Source organism: Ranitomeya imitator, chromosome 6 (assembly GCF_032444005.1).
Source record: "Ranitomeya imitator isolate aRanImi1 chromosome 6, aRanImi1.pri, whole genome shotgun sequence".
NCBI lineage: Eukaryota > Metazoa > Chordata > Amphibia > Anura > Dendrobatidae > Ranitomeya > Ranitomeya imitator.
In genome coordinates this window covers 305,856,895-305,880,803 of record NC_091287.1, presented here as the reverse complement: position 1 = coordinate 305,880,803, position 23,909 = coordinate 305,856,895, and the positions used below count along the sequence as shown (strand labels likewise).

Below are 23,909 nucleotides of genomic sequence, written 5' to 3'. Positions count from 1 at the left end.
TATACATACATATACACATATACACACTAGTGTCCATCAGTTATATATTCTTATATTAATTTTACCTATATACTTATTAGGCATTATATGTTAATCCAGTACAATTTATATTTATTATTGTTACCATCATGAGTTCCTATAATTATTTACTTATTTAATTATTTTATTTATAACCGTTGTATAATGATTCCTTACTGGCCGGTCTACACACCTATCCCCCTCATTTATATTTTTCCATCATTTTGATTTTATTCTGTTTTAGCGTGTTGTTCATGCTTTTTAAATATGTTGTACAATCATGTTGTGCAAAGTTATAAATTTAGGCTGCAGACAGAGAATTGTGTTCACATGATGGGGGCAGCCTGAGAAGCTGGTGTAATCCAATCTCCATTTGTCCTACCCTCAGGTAGCAGAAGCAACTACCAGTTAGATAATTTCTGTAAGTTCTCCTCTTTCTTTTATACGGTTTTGCATAAGTTGTATGTCTTTTTATCATATTTTTATACCTTTTATTGTAAGCATTGAACCTTTGGTTATTAAAGTATAAAACTTTAACAAGTTGAACCTTGAATGTTCTGAAAGAATCCATAGCCTAAGGTGTGTGAGCCTTATGAGGGATAGACATTATTAGTATTATTAGTTCCGGGACTCATCGCCCGTGTATTCGGTGAGTGGTGGCAGAGTGTATGAGCAGGTGTGTGGCCTGGGTCGGTGTGTGATTTATGCTCCCATTACAGCATAGGACAGAGGTTGAATGCTGGACTGAGAGTGGGGAGATAGATTAACCCTTGCAGGCACAACCCCAAGTCACGTGTGATAGCAGGCACGTGACGAATAAGTGACACCACGGAGAAGGGATCCGTGACAATTGGTACCAATAAAAAAAGTCAACTCATCCCGCAAAAAACAAACCCTCACATGACTCTGTGGACCAAAACATGGACAAATTATTGCTCTCAAAATATGGTGATGCAAAAACTATTTTTTTCAATAAAAAGCATCTTTTAATGTGTGACAGCAGCCAAACATAAAAACCCGATATGAATCTGGTATCGCACCGACCCGAAGAATAAAGTCGCCTAATCACTTATACCACATGAGGAGCGGTGTAAAAAATAAGTAAAACCAATTCTTCACCTGCTGTTGATTTTTTCATTCTGCCTCCCAAAGATCGCAGTAAGGCTCAGCGCACATTTATCCTGAGCTCTGCACTGAGCGATTACACCGGTGTTTCCGTGTAAATCTCTGAAATACATAATTCAGATGGAACCTCTGGTGGAAGATTCCCTATAATGAGACAGACTGAGGCACGGTGCACGCCATCAAACCTGTGATCTGGCGGTGTCCATCTTTTTATGACTGCATAAAACGTGCAGTGGGTCACAGTTTTGTGCAATTCTGAAAAGAAGGACACCGCTGAACAGAGGCCAGACGGAGTCCAGAGTAACTCTGCTGCCTCATTATAGTGAATGGATCCCTCAGGGGGTTTCATCTGAATCACGTCACTCAGAGATTTAAATATAAACCCCCAAAGTAAGTGGTCAGTCTAGAGCGCCGGATAACTGTTGATCCAAAATGTTATGTAAAATATTCCCAATAAAGCTTAAACTCAATCCACAAAAAAAGCAAGTCTCCACCCAGGTCTGCCATCTGTTAACAGAAATATGGGTGGCTTCCACATTACTGTTAGTACAAAGGCTCTGGAAAAAGCAAAATGGCTCCTCACCCGCCAAAAGAAATTCAGCAAATTCTTCGCTCTCAAATCTAAATGCCCCCCTCCCTTAAGAGCCCCACAGTGTACCTAAACCACATATTGTGTCCACGTTTGGCATTTTTGAAAGCAATGAGAACCCACCTAACTTAAGGGTGCATGCCTCCAGAAGCATGGGCTGGGCATAACGTACTGGTAACTGCAACATACTGGTTACTACAGCGTACTGGTCACTATAACGGCAGTTTGCAATTTTCACTCAGCAACATTCATTGCTGCTTGTTTATGGAAAACACCCATGGAGTCAAAATCGTCACTACACCTGTAGATAAATTCCCCAAGGGGTATAGTTTCCAAAATGGGTCACTTGAGGGGGGATTCTGCTCTTCTAGCAATAGGGGCTCTGTATATGGAGTCCACAAACTGTTCTAGGAAATACCGGATTACGTACCGGTAATGCTCTTTTATAGAGCCCACGACAGCACCCACTAGAGAGAGGGGATCCGCCCCTAGGAACAGGAAACCTACAGAGAGATAAAAGGGGCGGCCCCCCCTCGCTCCTCAGTTGTTTTACAGAGAATAGGAGGAACCGCCGCCAGGTTTTAGTTAACAGGTTCGGGTATATCCATATATATACATATTTACAACCTCATACTATATTTTCTAATATTTACACCTCACCAAACCAGCACCATGTGCAACTATATACAGAAAAGGGAGGGATGTGAACGGGTGCTGTCGTGGGCTCTATAAAAGAGCATTACCGGTACGTAATCCGGTATTTTCTATTCGCCACGACAGCACCCACTAGAGAGAATTGCAGAGACTATAGACTGGGTGGGTTTACTGAGTCAAGGACCGATACACCAAAGGTGAGATCAGAAGTAGAGGATAGATCTAATCTATAATGCTTATAGAAGGTATTCGGTGAAGACCAAGTTGCAGCCTTACATATAAGGTCTATTGGCACATTCGCCCTTTCTGCCCAGGAAGTCGACAAGGCTCTTGTAGAGTGTGCTCCCACATGTATTGGAGGATCTTTCCCTCCAGCCTTATACGCCAAGATTATTGCCTCTCTGATCCAGCGAGATAATGTGTTCTTTGTGACTCCGGCACCCTTGGTTTTACCCTGAAAAGACACAAAGAGAGCCCTACTCTTCCTCCAGTCCCTAGTTCTCTCTAAATAGGCTAAGACAGTCCTTTTTACGTCTAGGGTGTGAAGTCTTTCTTCTTCTGGAGTTGAGTGGTTCTCATAAAATGTAGGTAACTGGATCTCCTGGGATCTATGAAAGGTAGAAGCCACCTTAGGGAGATAACAAGGATCTGTTTTTAAAAGTATCCTATCTGATGTTACCACAAAAAAGGGAGGATCTATAGATAAAGCATGAAGATCACTTACTCTTCTGGCAGAAACTAATGCCACTAATAATACCGTTTTTAAAGAAATATTTTTTAGTGAGGCTGCATGGAGAGGCTCAAAAGGTGATTGAGTCAATGCATTTAGGACTATTGATAGATCCCACTGAGGGACCCGAGGTATGCTAATTGGTCTCGATCTCTCACAGGCAGATATAAACCGAGATATCCATTTATTACCTGCTACATCAAAATTAAAAAGAGCTCCTAAGGCTGACACCTGCACTTTCAGAGTGCTTACAGAGAGTCCTAATTCCAGACCTTTTTGTAGAAATTCCAATATTGGAAATATAGGAATATCAGCGGAAAGTTGTGTAGTATGGAATTGAAGGAATTTCCTCCAAATTCTGACATAAATCCTGGTAGTTGAGGGTTTTCTACTTTTCATCAGAGTATCTATTAACCCACTAGAAAACCCCCTGAGATTTAGTAACTGCCTTTCAAACTCCATGCAGTTAAATTCATGCCCTTTGCCTGAGGATGAAGGAACGGACCCTGAGAGAGCAGGTCCTTGGATTGAGGCAGAATCCACGGGTCCGACACTGACATCGCCCTCAGCCATGAGAACCATGGCCTTTTGGGCCAGAATGGGGCTATTAATAGAATTCTTGCTCCTTCTTCTCTTATTTTTCTTATTACCAAAGGTAGTAGATTCAATGGAGGAAAAGCATATGCCAGGTCGAAAGTCCAGGGCACTTGGAGGGCATCGAGTATGTCCGGCTTGTCCTCTCTGTTTAGAGAGGCAAACATCCTGACCTGTCGGTTGGCTCTTGTGGCAAACAAGTCTATTTGAGGAATACCCCATTGCGCTGTTATCATTTTGAAAATTTTCCTGTTTAGCATCCATTCCCCTTGATGAAGGGTGTGACGGCTCAGAAAATCGGCACGAAAGTTGTCTGTGCCCCTGATGTGAACTGCTGATAGTGATAGCAGATGACCTTCGGCTAATTTCATGATGTCTGATGCCAGCTGCCTGAGTCTGTCCGACCGCGTACCTCCTTGATGGTTTAAGTAAGCTACTGCCGTGGTGTTGTCGGAGAACACTCTTGTGTGAGAGCCGCTGAGCTGAGGAAGAAAGTGAAGTAGGGAATAATATATTGCCCTCAACTCTTTGACATTTGAAGAACTATCTAGTTCCGAACTAGACCAAAGATCCTGAACCCACTGATCCTTAAAATGTGCCCCCCAGCCTTTAGGACCAGCATCTGTGGTCACTATACTAGAGGGGGAAATTATCCAGAGAACCCCTTTTGAAAGGTTTTTCTGATTTAACCACCACCTAAGGGAGTGTAATACTTCCGTTGTTAGATAAACTGTTCTATCCAGACAGCCTCTATTCTTAATGTCCTCCTCTAATATAAATTTTTGTAGAGGCCTAGTATGAGCCTGTGCCCACTGGACCGCAGGGATACACTATGTCAGAGAACCTAGTAATGACATGCTCTGTCTGAGTGACATACTACGATTTTCTATTGCTAAAGATACCTTATCAACTATGGAGATTTTCTTATCCTCAGGCAGCTTACAAATCTGGTCAGCTGAATCTAGAAGGAGCCCTAGGAATTTCTGACACTTAACCGGCTGAAGTCTAGATTTTTCCCAATTAACCAGCCACCCCAGGGATTGTAAGGAAACCACTACTTCCCGTAACCTCTGCTCACACTGTAGGGGGTCTTTACCCACAATCAATAGGTCATCTAGATATGGAATGACTAAAGTATCTTTTACTCTTAGGAAAGACATAACTTCCAATAGCAATTTTGTGAAAACCCTTGGGGCCATGGATAATCCGAAGGGCATCGCCTTATATTGTAGATGACGAATTTGTCCCTCTATACAGACTGCTACCCGAAGGAACTGCTGGAATAAATGATGTATAGGAATATGATAGTAAGCATCCTTAAGATCCAATACTACCATGTAACAGTTTGGAAATAAATTCTTTATGGCTGAACGAATGGATTCCATTTTGAATGTTTTAGGCCTTATAAAGGAGTTCAGCTTTCTTAAATCAATTATGGTTCTGAAAGAGCCATCCGGCTTATTAATCAGAAACAAGGGAGAATAAAATCCCCTCCCCCTCTGGGAAGATGGGACTTCCACTAGGACTTGTTTGCGTAGGAGGGTTTTAACCTCTGTTTCAAGTGCCTCTTGCTGAGGCCTGGATCTTAAGGTGGTAAGGAGGAAGGAGTCCGGTGGAGTTCTAATAATGTCTAATGTGAGGCCTGAAGATATTAATTTAATGGCCCAAGTATTTATTGTTATCTCTTCCCATTGTTGCCTAAACTGTTTTAATCTTCCACCCACTGGAGGAATATAATTACTGGAATTTGTCGGCTGGCTTGAATGGACGTTTATTAAACAGGTTTCCTTTTTGTTTAAAATCCTTATTGTTCCATCTGTCTCTGAAGCCTCCCTTCTTTCCGAATGGTGGCTTCCTGAAGGCCCTTCTGTAAGATGGAACAAAGGGATTAGGGAATCCTTTTTTCCTTTCACCTGCCTTCTTGAGTATATCGTCAAGGACTGTTCCAAACAGGTACTCACCCTGACAGGGTATGGCACATAATTTTGATCTAGATTGGGCATCTCCTTTCCAGTTTTTTAGCCATAAAGCCCGCCTAGCCGTGTTGGAGATATTAGCTGTTCTGGCCGCCAGACGTAGGGAGTCAATAGAGGCATCCGATATAAAGGCAGCCGCACCCTTGATCAAAGGGATAGATGCTCGTAACTTCTCCCTGGATACACCATTTTTAATATTTTGCTCCAGCTGATCCAGCCAGACTAACATTGATCTGCCAGTACATGTGGCTGCAATTGCCGGTTTGAATGCCGTGACACAGGCCTCCCACGATTTTTTAAGGAGCGCATCTGATTTTCGGTCCATGGGATCTGTTAAGGAACCTGCATCTTCCACGGGCAAGGAGAACCGGCGAGATGTAGATGCAACTGCAGCATCGACCTTTGGTATTTTGGTCCATGTACTTAAATCTTCGTCATCAAATGGGTAGCGCCTTTTACAGGGTATTGGTACAAAACCTTTTTGACCTTTACCCCATTCCTTCTTAACGAGGTCCTTTATGGCCTGGTTTATTGGAAACACGTGGCCTTTCCGTTGGGAAAGACCAGCAAACATGATTTCCTGTGGTGTTTGGGGTTCTTTTGACTCCGATACCCCCATCGTATTTCTCACCGATTTAACCAAGTTGTTTATGCCTTCAGTTGGAAAGCAAACAAAGTCTTCTTCCCCTGAAGAATCAGACAGTTGAGAGACCTCAGAGTCGACCTCCCCACTCTCTGCTGACGTGTCGGCTCTAGGTGAGGATACTCTTCTTTTCTTTTTCTCGGTATTAATCGAGGAAGAACCGCCTCCTAACGACTGAAGTTCTTCCCTAATTATGAGCCGTATCTCGTTCATTTTCACCGATTCCTCCTGCCGTAAGGTGTTATCTATACATGCCTGACATAGACTCTTAGTATAGGAGTCAGGCAGGGGTTCGGTACATATAGCACATTGTTTGTGCTTACTCTTTCCCGTCCTTTTTGCCTAAAATAATACAAGCAAAGGAATCAATATATACTTCAGTGAAGTATGCGTACACTCACCCAGCGTATTAATTTTACCGGCTGCGGGGTTGTCTTAGTTTGGGATGTGGAACGGGATGATTTTCTTCCCGATTTATCAGTGGAGTCACTTAACTTAAAGTGTCCACTGCTGTTTTTCCTGGTTTCGCTACTAGGTACTAGTGGCTCTTCCATGGAGTGCACACGGACCTCCTCTTGGGATGACATAATGCACACTGACTGCACTTCTCATCCTGACTTTTATAGTGTAGCCACTCCTGCATACATCCCCATCCTGTTTTTTTTTTTTTTTTTTTTTTTTTTACTCACAAGTCCGGCATCCAGACGCTGGGATCGCATGGGGGAATCCAATATGGCGGTTCCCCCGGAAATGGTACTCTGACACCGCGACCCCGGAAGTTCAAGCTTCCTTCCATGGGACGCCGACGCTACTGCGCATGCGCCCGCGTCTCTGCAAACCGGAAGCGCTCTCAGCGCTGCTTCCCACCATGTCGCCTCTTACCTCTGGAGGAAACGGAGGGAAGATTCCGCCCAGGGATACCACACCGCTGCTCAGCTCCACTCAGGAGGGCATTACCACAGGTATCCACACTGCGCCGTGCCTTTCATTAGCACTTACCCAACGGTGTCCCAGCAGGGAGACCGTTGGTACCTTCAGGCTTCCCTGTCAGCCGCACCAGATGAGGGGGGAGCCCGCAGGAACATTCCCCCGACACTGTCTACCTGCTCTGGGACCCCTGTCGCTCAGCAGAGTCGATACAGGCGGTAGCCCAGGCAGGTCTTCCTCTTCTTAGCCATAGAGTTCTTCTCTGTGGGTTCCCTTCTAGGAACAGGAAACCAACTGAGGAGCGAGGGGGGGCCGCCCCTTTTATCTCTCTGTAGGTTTCCTGTTCCTAGGGGCGGATCCCCTCTCTCTAGTGGGTGCTGTCGTGGCGAATAGAAAAATCTGTGTTCCAGGAGGCAAATAGTGCTCCATTCCTCCAGAGTCTCTCCGTATGGCTAAGTAGTACTGTACAGCCACATATGGGGTTTTGCCACGTTCAGTAGAAATTGTGGGACAAATTTTGGTGCCATTTTTACCCATTTCTTGTGTGAAAATGTAAAATCTGGGGCTAAAACATACTGTTGGTGGTAAAAATGTAGTTATTTTTTCTTTAATGCCCAATGGTACAAAATTCTGAGACACACCCGTGGTGTCAATATGGTCACTGCACCTCTAGCTGAATTCATTGAGGTGTAGTTTGTAAAATCAGTTCACATATAGGGGTTTCGGTTGTTCTGGCACCTCAGGGGCACTGAAAATGTGACATGGCACCCTCAAACCATTCCAGAAAAATCTGAACTCCAATATGGCGCCTCTTACCTTTTGAGCTTTGCACTGTGCCTCAAAAGTAGTATACCCCCACATATGGGGTATTTGGCGTACTCAAGAGAAATTGCACAACAAATTGTATGGTGCAATTTCTCCTGTTACCCTTATGAAAATGCAATATTTTTTGCTGAAAACATTTGTGGGGAAAATTTGATTTTTTTTTAATATATATATGAGAAAACCTATTATACAGTTGCGTTGTCCTGCTGTGCAGATGGCACCAAATTGCCTCCACTGCTGATTTTCAAGAGAAAAACCATGCCAAAAGAGGCAATCCCAAAAGGAGTCATTGTTCATGTTCACGACAAGGGACGGATGGATGAAAATGGCATGAAGATATGGATAGAAAAAGTGTGGTCCAAACGTCCTGGAGGGCTTCTGAAAAAAACTGCTCTATTAGTGCTGGACCAGTTTAGGGCACATATCACTGAAGCCACAAAAAGGAGATTTAAAAGTAGAGAAAACCCATATTGCCGTAATTCCTGGGGGGCTTACCAGTCAGTTGCAACCTTTGGATGTTTCCATCAACAAGCCATTTAAAGTTTTCATGAGAGAAGAGTGGAATAAATGGATGGCTGCTGGAAACCATGATCTGACACCAACTGGACGAATGAAGAGGCTCACAATCACCCAAGTTTGTGAGTGAGTGAAAGCCTCATGGCAGTCCGAATGAAACCATTGTGAAGTCCTTCAAATAATGTGGCATCAGCAATGCCTTAGATGGCTCTGAAGAGGACATCCTCTATGAACAGAGTGAAGACAGTGATACTAGTGATTCTGAGGAACCGAGCTTCATAAATACGGACAGTAGTGATGAGGAGTTCTTGGGGTTCCCTGATAACTGAGGAGTTTCTGTACTTAAATCAGTAATGGTTGTTAATGTTGCTACTGAGTTCTGTTTACATTTGCATTGGTGAAATATGTTATTAAATATTTTACCCCGTTATTTGCTTCAAAATATTTTTTTTCCTATTTTCAACCTCTAAAACTTAGGTGCGTCTTATGGTCCGGTGCGTCTTATAGTCCGAAAAATACGGTAAATTATGAGCTTAGAGCAGGGGTGGGGAATCTTGTTTTTTCTGCCAAGGGCCATTTGGATATTTATACCATCCTTCGGGGGCTGTACACACTCCGCCCACAAAGTACACCCTGACTCTAGCAGTGGTTTCAGGACGTAATCTTTCATTGCATGCCCTTCAGTGTTCAGTGGTGAACACTGCATGTGTGTGCCAACAGAGCAAGAAGAAATTAATGAGCTTGTCCTAATCAAAATAAAGCTCCCTGCCCAAGAATGCGGTCCCTGAGAATCTGCTCGGCGGCCTGAGAAAAGGTCATCGAGGGTCGTATATGGCCCTGGGGCCTGAGGTTCCCCACCCCTGGCTTAGAGCAATGTTCAGCACTTTGAGAGAACAGCTGAAAACAATGTTTGTGTCAGAGTTGCAGACATCTATGCCCAGTTGTTCTCTGTGTAGGAGGTGCAGCTTCTTCGAGGACACTTATTCTAATGTTTTGCAGCTAAATTGGACAAGGAGGGAAAAAATAAGGGACAATGAAGACTGTAAATTCTTCATATATTGATGGGTATTAAGGGTATGAAGATTTCTATGTATGCAGTATCGGTCCTAAGTGGGAGTTCGTAAAGTCATAAAAAACGTATGTATGCAAGCTACTTTATACCCTAGGTCTAAAATAAAACGTTCTCATGTCATTGTCACCATACAGAAGCAGAAGTTGTGGAACATTAAAATCAATGTGTCTCTGCACGTCAGCGTGTTTTCACGGACCGTGTGTCCGTTTGGAAAACACAGAGACATGTCAGTGTTCGTGGAAGCGCACGTATTACACGGACCCATTAAAGTCAATGGGTCCGTGTAAAACACGCACCGCACACGGATGTTGTCCGTGTGCAGTCCGTGTGCTGTGCAGGAGACAGCGCTACAGTTAAGCGCTGTCCCCTGCATCTGGTGCTGAAGCAACCATTCATTTCTTCTCTCCAGCATCGTTCGCTGGAGAGAAGATATGAAAAATCTTTTTTTTTTTTTTTTTTTTTGGGGGGGGGGGTGTTTAAAATAAAGATCCCTGTCCCCAACCCCCTCCCACCCCCTGTGCGCCCCCCCGCTGTTAATAAAATATGTACCATGAATTGAATGCGGAGTACGATGAGATGGAGCAAGGAACCATACTGGGTGATTACACCCAGCCCAGCCTCATCTCATCCTAACGTGGATTGGGTGACAATGAGGAAGAACAGGAGCTAGTTTCATGCACTATAGAGAGGAGGAGGAGGAAGAGGAGGAAGAACAGGAGCTAGTTTCATGCACTATAGAGGAGGAGGAGAAGGAGGACGACATGGTCAGTCGTCCTTTTGGTGAGGACACGGAAGTCTTGCCTGTTAGCAGTCTGGCACGCATGGCTGAGTTTATGTTACACTGCCTTTCCCGTGACACTCACGTTCTCAAAATTTTGGGTGAGAGTCATTACTGGTTGGTGACACTTCTAGACTCACGCTACAAGGAGAACTTTCTATCTCTTATTCCTGAGGGGGACAGGTCTAATAAAATGGGGCAGTACCAGAAGGCCCTTGTTGCGGAATTATTACAAAAAATCCCATCTGAAAACGCTGATGGCAGAGGTCACGGTTCGTTGGACAACCAAGGAGTACAGGCGAGAGCGACACAAATCCAATCCAGCAGAGGCAGGGGAACACTGGCAAAGTTCTGGGAGAGTTTTCTCTGACCCTCCCATCACACAGGCCCTGAGGCATAGGGTACTCTCACAAGGAGTGCAAAGTTTGGGAAGATGCTGAGGGAGAACCAATGTCCTCCGTGCTTCCTCTGTGCCTTATAATTATTGGGTATCCAAGCTGGACACGCAATAACTGTATAGGAGACTCACTGTTTAATAATGGGAACAGCAAAGCATAGCCGGCTGATGGCTCTCTAAGAATAGTGAGGGCCGACTGCTGGCCCTTTAAGAATAGTAAAGGCCGCGTGATGGCCTTATTAAAATTGGCTTTGTGACTTTTTTGCCTTTTTTTCCAGAGTCCCTCCATAAATGAAACAGGATGTGTCTGATGTGTCACACACATGGCCAGATAAGATTGTGAAATGTTAAAATTACATTTCCCAGTGAATGCATTTGTCTTAGGCCTCTTTCGCAATGCGTCGGGCCAACGTACCGACGGACGTTATGAATTCTTTGCACGACGTGGGCAGCGGATGCAGTTTTTCGACGCACCCGCTGCCCATTCTGCAGTCCGGGGAGGAGGGGCGGATTTCCGGCCGCCCATGCGCAGTCGAAAATGGCGGACGCGACACACAAAAAAACGTTACATTGAACTTTTTTTGTGACGACGGTCCGCCAAAACACGACAGATCCGTCGCACGACGGACGCGATGTGTAGAAATCCGTCGCGATCCATCGCTAATGCAAGTTCATGGGCAAAAAAAACACATCCTGCGAGCACATTTGCAGGATCCGTTTTTTGTCCTAAACGACGGATTGCGGCGGATTGCAAACGACGGAAGTGTGAAAGAGGCCTTAGTTGAAAGCAATACTAAAGTTGAAAAACGCATCAAAAACGCGATGTGTGAACATAGCCTAAGGTGTGGAGGAGCATTTTTGTTTTTGGTTATTTACTTTGCCTTATATACAAGTCATTACCCTGTAAAGGCTGTTCCTTAACATATTTCCCAGGAAAATCCATTTTGGTTTTGTTTTTGTATGTTTTATTGTGAGAAAGCCATTCACATTTTATTGAACTACTATAGACAGACACATACTGGTCAGTGGAACATAATTCGTAGAACTTAAGAATACTGTATCACTATCCAGAGTCGCCTAGATACATTTCACGCAGTCTCCACCTACTCCTTACAGACCGCGAAGTTCCCGTGACATCCACCGCGTGTCTCCATTAGCGCCTGGCGGCCCGCCCCTGCACACCAGACTGTTTCAACCAATGCTGCGTGTGCTCCAACCTCGTACATGGGCAGGCATTCCCTCAACCACCTCAGGCGTTGTCTCTCCACGATACAGGCCGCACTCATTGTACCCAGCTTTCCCGGTGTTAGCGAGATCATTGTATCCAGCTCTCCCAGCAATCAGCTGTTCAAGCCGAAGGTAACAGTTTAACCTCACTAATTGCATTTTCAGTGACACACTCTATATAATATTATTTTAGTATTACATATGTTATTTTTGGTGGCACACTTTATTCAGTAACAAATCTGGTGACACCATTGTTCTAGTGAAATTAACGATATCCTCTCACAGTCTAGCTCCTCGTTAATCCCTTACCGACCTCCGCCGTACTATTACAGCGGAGGTCGGATCCCCTGCTTTGATGTGGGCTCCGGCGCTGAGCCCACCTCAAAGGCGGGACATGTCAGCTGTTTTAAACAGCTGACATGTGCCCGCAATAGTGGCGGGTGAATTCGCGATTCACCTGCCGCTATTAACTAGTTAAATGCCGCTGTCAAATGCTGACAGCGGCATTTAACCGGCGCTTTCAGCCGCACGGCCGGAAATGAGCGCATTGCCGATCCCCATCACATGATCGGGGGTCAGCGATGCGTCGGCATAGCAACCAGAGGTCTCCTTGAGACCTCTATGGTTGCTGATGCCGGCTTGCTGTGAGCGCCACCCTGTGGTCGGCGCTCATAGCAAGCCTGCAATTCAGCTACATAGGAGCGATCAGCAGATCGCTGCTATGTAGCAGAGCCGATCAGGCTATGCTAGCATCTAGCCTCCCATGGAGGCTATTGAAGCATGGCAAAAGTAAAAAAAAAGTTTAAAAAAAAAAATATAAAAGTTTAAATCACTCCCCTTTCGCCCCATTCAAAATAAAATACAAAAAAAAAAAAAAAAAAAAAATCAAACCTACACATTTGGTATCACCGCGTTCAGAATCGCCCGATCAATTAAGAAAAAAAAAAAAAAAAAGATTAACCTGATCGCTTACCAGCGTAGCGAGAAAAAAAATGAGAAACTCCAGAATTACATTTTTTTGGTTGCCACGACATTGCATTAAAATGTAATAACGGGCGATCAAAAGGATGTATCTGCACCAAAATGGTATCATTAAAACGCCAGATCGGCACGCAAAAAATAAGCTCTCACCTGACCCCAGATCACGAAAAATGGAGACGCTACGGGTATTGGAAAATTGCGCAATTGCCCTCACATGGCCATATTGACGGGAAAAAAAAACAAAAAAAACAAAAACAAAACTTATGGCTCTGGGAAGGAGGGGAGCGAAAAACGAGAAGGTAAAAACGGAAAAGGGCAAGGTCGTGAAGGGGTTAAGCGGTAGTATTGCTGTATACTGACCGTAAAACCCTGTATGAGTGTATCCGTAAAGTAGGCAAGCTCTCATCGCTACAGAAATGCCAAACGTTTGGGCAATAAATGTGGTTCAGGCACATTGGGGCTCAGAAGGGAGGGGTTACATTTTGGATTTGGGAGCACAGAATTCGCTGGATTTCTTTTGGGGTGCTTTTCCAGAGCCTTTGTGCTATCAGTAACGTGGAAGCCCCCTATATTTCCATTGACAGATGATGGACCCGAGTGGAGACTTGCCCTTTTTGTGTGTGGATTGAGTTGAAGGTTTAATGGGAACATTTTACATAATGTTTGGGATCACACTTATCCGGCACTCTACGTTGAGCACCTTCTCTGGGGTTTCAATCTAAATCTCTGAGTGACATGATTCAGATGAACCCCCCCCCCCCCGAGGGCTCATTTACTACAATGAGGCAGCAGAGTTAATCTGGACTCGTCTTGCCTCTGTTCAGCAGTTTCCTTTTTTTCAGAAGGGCACGAAAAAGTGGTTGACCGCGCTTTTATACTAGCCAAAAAAGACGGACACAGCCAGATCACAAGCTAGACAGAGTCCACAGTGACTATCTGTCTTTATTATAGGGAATCTTCCGCCTACGGTTCCGTCTGAATCACTTATTTCAGAAATTTATATGGAAACCCCGGTGTAAGCGCACAGTGTAGAGCCAGGATAAATGTGAGCCCAAGCCTTACTGTGATCTTTGGGAGGCAGAATGAATAAATCAACAGCAGGTGCAATTACAGCGATACCAGATTTATATAATTTTTTTTTTATGTTTGGCTGCGGTCACACACTAAAAGATGCTTTTCAGTGCCAAAACTATTATTTTGATCACTATAATTAGATAGCTACAATTTTCCCATATTTCGTCCAACAAGAGTCATGTGAGGGCTTGTTTTTTGTGGGACCAGTTGAGGTTTTTATTGGACCGTTTTCAGTGACAAAAAAAAAACAAAACAAAACACAGCAATTCAAGAACTTTCTCTCTTCAGGGCTGCACCCTTACAGCGACCCCACATTTGTTATTTTTAATTTTTTGGCGCTTTTACCCAGTGAAAACTATTTTATAGAGAAAAAAAACATTTTTGCATCGCCATATCTTATTGAGCTGCATGGCGGCTTGTTTTTTTGCAGGACAAGATGAGGTTTACAGAGATACCATTTTTATTTATATTGATCACGTTTTATTCTACTTTTTGTTCAGCGACATGATGAAAAAGCTTGTCTTTTCCAAATTTTTATTTTTATTTATTTTTTTTTTTTTAAACACACAGGGTTTGCTTCAATTCATTGAAAGCCATCTCAGCTTTTGGAGACCACTTGGCCATAACCAACCACCTCAAGGAAATGCGTCACAGGGTCGGCTACCACGATGCCCAGGAAAGCTCTGACATGTTTCTTTGAGAGGGGTTGTGGCCAACTCTGGATCGCGTCCACTTTATATGGGTCTTTATTTCGTTTCTTCCAATGACATAGCTTAAGTATTTAGCTTCCTCCATTCCCATGGCACATTTCTTCCTGTTTATAGAAAACCCCACCTTCTGTAGAGTATCAAGTATCGCCGAGACTTTGCTTGGGTAAATACCTGAATCATTAAATGTAGATTCTCCCAGACTGATTTTAGCATTTCAGAGCCCAACTGGGCTCCTGTACTTACTTCCTTTCTTACTAGAGGTTGCTATAGAACACAATCGTGTTCCATGATTCACAGCAGCTCCAACTGTGTGCTCAAGGCTCCTAAATCCAGAGGACAGGAAACCACATTGAAGGAGGGAGTGGGAGTTGCCATTTTATTTTGTGATCGGGGCTTCCTGTCCAGTATTAGGGCTGGATCCTACTTTCTCATGTGTGCTGTCACACATGCATAAAAATGCTTGTCGCATTTTCTCCTGTTAGCCTTGTGAAAATTTAAATTTGAAGCTAAAAACATTTTTGTGGAAAAATGTGACTCATTATGATCTACATTATAAATCTTGCCTTGCGCAGGCGTGTACTACGGAGGACAGAGAATGAACTTCAATCCAATATTGCGGCCAGCATGCAGCCAGCGGGTAAGGAAAGGGTGAATCAAACACCCGAAAACTCCGCCCATATGACCAAAAACTGAACCCGCCAAATTTAGGTGACAGGTTCCCTTTAACTCCCCATCCACTGCCTTGAGGTGGATATATGGTGAGTAGGCATCCCGCCCATCTCTGACCTACTTACTTAAAAAGCCGGTCCCTTATGGCAGATTAGCCCCTTCAGCACACAGCATGCTGGAGAGAAACTTATGGGTTTCTAGATCACAGAAGAAAGCAATGTTCGTGACACATCTCCCTTCACATATAGTGCCAGTGACCCCGTCACACAGGTTATACTGTACATGCACATTATATACCACAACATGATCAAAATGGTAAATGTGGTTTGAGTTTTCTTACCTTTCTTTATAAATTGCTCATTAAATTCCTGTTTTAGAAATTCATGTAGAGGCAAGTTTCTTATTAAATGATAGGTTCCCATTCCATCAATGATATACTTTAATTTTTCAGGTAAATGTCTACATTCAGGTAGCAAAACAGACACCTGGAACAATAAAATAACATTAATGTACGAGTTCTGACAGAATGGGCTGCTCATTCCATCTTCTTTCAATGACTGACATCAAAGTTACCCAAAACTCATAAAATAAAGAATGCAAAATAGATTGTCACTGTATATACACACACATATTAACTTACAATGTGCCCCCTCTAGGATCCCCTATCCAAGGTACTAACAAAAGTTTAAAAGTGTGAGCAGAGCTGATCTATTTCTTTTTGAGATACAGTGCCTTGCGAAAGTATTTGGCTCCCTGGAACTTTTCAACCTTTTCCCCACATATCAGGCTTCAAACAAAGATACCAAATGTAAATTTTTGGTGAAGAATCAACAACAAGTGGAACACAGTTGTTTAGTTGAACGAAATTTATTGGTTATTTTAAATTTTTGTGGAAACTCAAAAACTGAAAAGTGGAGCATGCAATATTATTCAGCCGCTTTACTTTCAGTGCAGCAAACTCACTCCAGAAGTTCATTGTGGATCTCTGAATGATCCAATGTTGTCCTAAATGCCTAATGATGATAAATGTAATCCACCTGTGTGTAATCAAGTATCCGTATAAATGCACCTGCATCATGAAGACCAAGTAACACAACAAGCAGGTCCGTGATACTGTTGTGGAGAAGGTTAAAGCCGGATTTGGATACAAAATGATTTCCAAAACTTTAAAACATCCGAAGGAGCACTGTGCAAGCGATCATATTGAAATGGAAGGAGCATCATACCACTGCAAATCTACCAAGACCCGGGCGTCCCTCTAAACTTTCATCTCAAGGAGAAGACTGATCAGAGATGCAGCCAAGAGGCCCATGATCACTCTGGATGAACTGCAGAGATCTACAGCTGAGGTGGGAAAGTCTGTCCATAGGACAACAATCGGTCGTACACTGCACAAATCTGGCGTTTATGGAAGAGTGGAAAGAAGAAAGCCATTTCTCAAAGATATCCTTAAAAAGTGTTGTTTAAAGTTTGCAACAAGCCACCTGGGAGACACACCAAAAATGTGGAAGAAGGTGCTCTGGTCAGATGAAACCAAAATCAAACTTTTTGGCAACAATGCCAAATGATATGTTTGGCGTAAAGGCAACACAGCTCATCACCCTGAACACCCCATCACCACTGTCAAACACGGTGGAGGCAGCATCATGGTTGAGGCCTGCTTTTCTTCAGCAGGGACAGGGAAGATGGCTAAAATTGAAGGGAAGATGGATGGGGCCAAATACAGGACCATTCTTGAAGAAAACCTGTTGGAGTTTGCAAAAGACCTGAGACTGGGATAGAGTTGTCTTCCAACAAGACAATGATCCCAAACATAAAGCAAAATCTACAATGGAATGGTTCACAAATAAACATATCCAGGTGTTAGAATGGCCAAGTCAAAGTCCAGACCTCAATCCAATTGAGAATCTGTGGAAAGAGCTGAAAACTGCTGTTCACAAATGATCTCCATCAAACCACACTGAGCTCGAGCTGTTTGCTAAGGAAGAATGGGCAAGAATTTCAGTCTCTCGATGTAAAAAACTGATAGAGACATACCCCAAGCGACTTGCAGCTGTAACCACAGCAAAAGGTGGCACAACAAAGTATTAAGTTAAAGGGGCCGAATAATATTGCACGCCCCACTTTTCAGATTTGAATTTCCACAAAATTTATAATAACCAATAAATTTCATTCAACTTCACAATTGTGTTCCACTTGTTGATTCTTCACCAAAAATTTACATTTGGTATCTTTATGTTTGAAGCATGATATGTGGGAAAAGGTTGAAAAGTTCCAGGGAGCCGAATACTTTCGTAAGGCAGTGTATCTCAAAAAGGCCCACATTTAAAGGAAACTAACCAAGCCGGAGTTTAGCGATCCAAACAAACCTACCTCAAACTGACCGCAGGGCTTTAGGGAATAGGATGATTTATACATCTATATATATAATTGTCTAAGGGGTACTTCTGTCTGTCGGTCTGTAACGTAAATCCTGTGTCGCTGATTGGTCCAATGGACTGGACCAATCAGCGACGGGTACAGTCCGGCCGAGAATTAGTCCCTCCCTACTTCCGTCCAGTCAGTGCCTGGCGCTCGCTCCATACTCCTATCCAGTCAGCGCTGACACAGGGTTAATGGCAGCGTTAACGGACCACGTTATGCCGCGGGTAATGCACTCCGTTAATGCTGCTATTAACCCTGTGTGACCAACTTTTTACTATTGATGCTGCCTATGCAGCATCAATAGTAAAAAGATCTAATGTTAAAAATAATAAAAAAAACAAAACCTGCTATTTTCACCTTCCGTCGTCCGCCGATGCGCGCGCGAGACCGCTAAGTCATCTGGGTAATTTCGCAATGCATCGCTGGGAACGGAAGCTGGAGGCAGCAGCGCGCGCATCGGGACAGCTTCGCTGGACGCCGGCGGGTGAGTATATAACTCTTTTATTTTAATTATTTTATTTAACAGGGATATGGTGCCCACACTGCTATATACTATGTGGGCTGTGTTATATACTGCGTGCTGCTAATCCCTGCTTGGCCACTGTTATATACTGCGTGGCCACTGTTAGGGTATGTTTCCACGTTCAGGAAACGCTGCGTTTTTGATGCTGCATTGAGCCGCAGCGTCAAAAATGCAGCGTCCAGATGTTACAGCATAGTGGATAGGATTTAATGAAATCCCGTCTCCACTATGCATTAAAAGAAGCATGCGGCATACCCGCGAAAATGCACATGCGGCGCGTCTTTTAAGAATGCAGCATGTCCTTACATTGAAGATACAAAAACGCACAGAGAGGTCAAAAATACTCTGTTGTAAAAAAAACACAGTAAATAAGCAAGTGCTAGTCAAAAAAATGAAAAAAATACAGGGTATTTAGTTAATACGTTTTTTTGCAAAAAAATGTATGTTAAGCTGCTCCACCAATCGCCAAGGTATACCCATAATAGAGCAGATTTTGATTTTGGTTCCATGTCCTTACATTGCAGAAACAACGCAAGGACAGCGCAGGTGACCTGCCAGTGACCTCAGGTGCAGATTTGGTCAGGATTTTGCTTGCATAAAATCCTGACCAAATCCTGATGCAATCCTGAACGTGGACACATACCCTTTTATACTGCGTGGCCACTGTTATATACTGCGTGGCCACTGTTATATACTGCGTAGTCTGTGTTATATAATGCGTGGCCTGTGTTATATACTGCTTGGGCTGTGCTATATATTACATGGGCTGTGTTATATACTGCATGTCTGCTATATACTACATGGCTCCTTTATACTATGTGGCCTGTACTATATACCATGTGGCTGCTATATACTTGCATACATACATATTCTAGAATACCCGATGCGTTAGAATCGGGCCACCATCTAGTTACCGATAAGAGTATAAGAGAAGTCCAGCAGCAGCAGGCGGAACACCGCACTGATCAACTCAGCTCCTCACAGACCACATAGAAGTGGAGGCGCTGGAGTGTTCTGAAGGCAAGTATTGCTTCCACATTTCTTTTATTAGGATCCTTCCCTTGTGTTAAAGAGTAAAATAACATTTATCAGGCTTTTTCATATGCGAGTGCCTCCCATAATTTCAAACACATCAGTCCAGGGACTTCGCCCAATTGCTCAAATTTCCCTACCACCTCCTGAGAGTTGCACTTAGAGCAGGGTAGGGATTCAATAGAAATCAGGAATGGCCCATCTACATGCATAATTGTCTAAGGGGTACTTCCGTCTGTCTGTCCTTCTGTCATGGATATTCATTGGTCGCAGCCTCTGTCCATCATGGAATCTAAGTCGCTGATTGGTCGCGCCAGCTGCCTGTCATGGCTGCCGCGACCAATCAGCGATGACCACAGTCCGATTAGTCCCTCCCTACTCCCCTGCAGTCAGTGCCCGGCGTCCACATACTACCCTCCAGTCTCCCCCCGCAGACCCCGGCAGTGCCAGTCTCCTGCCCGCAAACAGCTCAGGTGGTGGGCTCCACACTCCCACCAGCCTGGCACACCGCCCTCAGCCTCCCAGGACCGTCCTCTGCTTACCGTCACCCCGTACTTGAGAGCGATGCCTTGCAGGGTGTCTCCGGGGCAGACCAGGTGCTCTATGTACCTCTCGGCCCACGGCGCCGTCACGCTGGCCGCGGCTGTAGCATTGGGCACAGTCACGCCATCTTCTGCGCCGGAATACACGCTCCGGTAACGGTAAGAGCACTACATGTGCTGAACTAGAGCCTCCACTGCCAGCACCCGCCGGCAGGGGGCGCTCCTCTCATCCAGCACGGGGAAGCGCGGCCGTGTTATCCCGGGACCCCCGGTGTAGAGCATGTGTCCGGGAACGCTCCGCCCCTGGCGGCATCTCCAGGCTGCACGGTGTGCACTGCGGACATGCTGCGACCTCAGGAAACAGTACCATTCATCTCTATCAGTGCTGTTAGTATTTTATGGGCAGTATACTACGTGTGTCTGCTGTATACTATGTGCCTGCGCAATATACTACGTGGCTGCGCAATATATTACGTGGCTGCGCAATATACTACGTGGCTATGCTATATACACGTAGCTGTACTATATACTACGTACCTGTGCTATATACTACGTGGCTGTGCTATATACTACGTACCTGTGCTATATACTACGTACCTGTGCTATATACTACGTACCTGTGCTATATACTACGTGGCCTGTGTTATATACTACATGGACATGCATATTCTAGAATACCCGATGCGTTAGAATCGGGCCACCATGTAGTTCACATATAATAGGTGTCATCTGAATATCAATTACTTTGGCAAAAAGGTCTTCCTACCGACTCACCAGCATACATTTAATATCCTGTCAGGACTCTCCCACCCACCCCAAACATGATCTGGATCAAGCGAAATACTAACCCCAATTCATAACAATCTCAGGCACAGGACCCCCACCAGTGAGTATGACAAGTCCTTTGATGGGAAAGGATGCTGTTATTAAAATTCCTTTCCATTCTTAAGAACAAAAGGGATTTTTAATTTAAATTCTTTTTACTGTAAGCAAAATTAATTACCAGCCACTTACGCAGGCTAGCACTGGTGACCAAACTTGTGAAGTGCTTATAAGTAGTGTTGTGCGAACGTGTTAGCCGAGCATGCTCTGCTGCTAACAGAATATCTTTGGCATTCTCGAATACTATGCTCGAGTCGCCGTGGCTATTCAACCGCCACAAGACATGCAGGGATTGACAGGGATTGAACAGGTAATCCTTGCATGTATTGCGGCTGTCGAACAGCCATGAGACATATAGCCGCAGGGACTCAAGCACAGTATTTGAGCACGCTGAAGATACTCTGTTAGCACCAGAGCATGGTCAGAAAACACCTGTTCCGTACACGTTCACGCTACACTACTTACAAGCTTTACTGCTTGTGAGCGCTGCTCTGGAGCTAGTCAGATCCTTACCTCCTTCAGTGCAACTTCTTTCTGCACAAAGTTGCTTTAAAGGGCTTATACTCTACTAGGACAACCCCTTCTTAATCCCTATTTTTGCCCTCTGTAAAAAAAAAAACCACAAAGGGCTCATTCATTTGTGAGTAAACCAGAAAAGTGCAATACGATAGAAAAAATTAAAAATAAAAAGATTGGATTGCACTATGCCTCATGTTATTCTAGGATTCCCTACTCCTCTGCAAATTTTTCTCAGCTCAGATTGGACTGAGGGAAAAAAAAAAAATACTGCATGTTGCGATTGTCCTCTTATATCGGATGACTTGCCAATGCAAGTCACTGCATGTGAGGGAAAAAAATATATAATGCATATCACAAAGCATATGCGCGAGCCATCACAATTTTTACACATCTATCTCCTTGAAAACCCAACATTTCATAAGTCACGCACAGTAAAATCACAGTACGACAAGTCAGAATAGAATAGATCTAAAGATGTCAGTCACATATATAATTAGTACAGAGCTTGTGTAGATTACTGCACATGTATTTAATAAAAACCAGAAAAAAAAATGGAATTGCCAAAACTTTCATTAACCAGAGGAAAGCGGACAGATGGGGGTCCGCGGATGTTTATAGGCTGGGAAGGGGGTAATTCACATGGAGCTTCCCAGGCTATTCATATTAGCTCACAGCTGTATACTTAGTTCTACTGGTCATTAAAATTGGGGACCCCAATAAAAAAAAAAATTAAAACATGACTTATGGTCATTATTATAATTAACAACCTGCAGAGGCTATGCAGGCAGGGGTGATATTAATAGCCAAGGATGGGGTCATGGATATTGGCCCCCTCCTATACTAAAGACATTAGCTCTCAGCCACCTCGGAAAAAGGCACATCCATAAGATGCACCAATTCTGGTGCTTATCCTCGAGTATTCCCACTTGCCCTGGTGCATTGGCATGGGGGATAATAAGGTTGCGGTTGATGTCAGCTTTGTAATGTCAGCTGACATCAAGCCCAGGGGTTAGTAATGGACTGGCATCTATTAAACGCCCCCATCACTAACCCCATAGTCATATTGCAAATAAAGAACAGCCTAAATAAAGTCTTTTATTTGAAAGACAGACAACTTCTTTTTTTTAACCCCTTTCTGACAGACGTACTATCCTGTCGAGGTGGTATGGACCTGTATGACCACCGACAGGATAGTACATCTAACGCGATCAGCCCTGCTCACTGGGGGAGCGTGGCCGATGGTGGCCGGGAGTCAGCTATCACAGCTGACATCCGGCACAATGTGCCAGGAGCGGTCACGGACAAACATGATCGCAGTGTTCAGGCGGCATAGGGAAGCATCGCACAGGGAGGGTGCTCCCTGCGTGCTTCCCTTGAGACCCTTGGAGCAACGCGATCACAATCTCCTCCGTCCTTCTCGCTGCAGGCCCCAGATCCAAGATGGCCGTGGGGCTCCTTCCGGGTCCTGCAGGGAGGTGGCTTGCAAGCGCCTGCTCAGAGCAGGCGCCGGCAAGCCTCCTGCAGTGCCTGTCAGATCGCTGATCTGACACAGTGCATTGCAAAGTGTCAGATCAGCGATCTGACACTATAACATGATGCCCCACATTGGGACAAAGTAAAAAAAATAAATAAATATTTACGTGTAAAAAAAAAAAAATCCTAAAATCAATAAAAAAAATATATATTATTCCAATAAATACATTTCTCTATGTAAAAAAAAAAAACACACACACACAACAAAAGTACACATTTAGTATTGTCACGTCGGTAATGACCCGACCTATAAAACTGTCCCACTAGTTAACCCCTTCAGTGAACGGAAAAAAAAAAAACTGGGCAAAAAACAATGCTTTATCATCATACCGCCGAACAAAAAGAGAAATAACACGTGATCAAAAAAACGGATATAAACATTGTACCACTGAAAACGTCATCTTGTCCCACAAAGAACGAGCCGCCATACAGCGTGATCAGCAAAAAAATAAAATAGTTATAGCCCTCAGAATAAAGCGATGTGAAAACACTTATTTTTCCTATAAAGAAGTTTTTATTGTATAAAAGCGCCAAAACATAAAAAAATGATATAAATGAGTTATCGCTGTAATCGTACGGACCCGAAGAATAAAACTGCATCATCAATTTTACCAAACGCGGAACAGTATAAACGCCCCCCCAAAAGAAATTCACGAATTGCAGGTTTTTATTCATTCTGCCTAACAAAAATCAGAATAAAAAGCGATCAAAAAAAGTCATGTGCCGGAAAATGATACCAATAAAAACGTCAACTCGTCCCACAAAAATAAAGACCTCACATGACTCTGTAGACCAAAATATGGAAAAATTATAGCTCTCAGAATGTGGTAACGCAAAAAATATTTTTTTGCAATAAAAAGCGTCTTTTAGTGTGCGACAGCTGCCAAACATAAAAACCCACTGTAAATAGTAAATCAAACCCCCCCATTACCACCGCCTTAGTTAGGGA

General features: G+C 43.9%; 1 protein-coding gene across 1 annotated transcript in view; it reads right to left on the bottom strand.

The window, feature by feature from the left end:
• The window catches only part of RPP40 (ribonuclease P/MRP subunit p40), a 77,665-nt gene that overhangs the window by 36,103 nt on the left and 17,653 nt on the right, over nt 1–23,909 (bottom strand). The window contains exon 2 of the mRNA XM_069730714.1: nt 15,846–15,990. Coding sequence (XP_069586815.1) covers nt 15,846–15,990 — 145 coding nt within the window. The remainder of the gene's footprint in view (nt 1–15,845; nt 15,991–23,909) is intronic.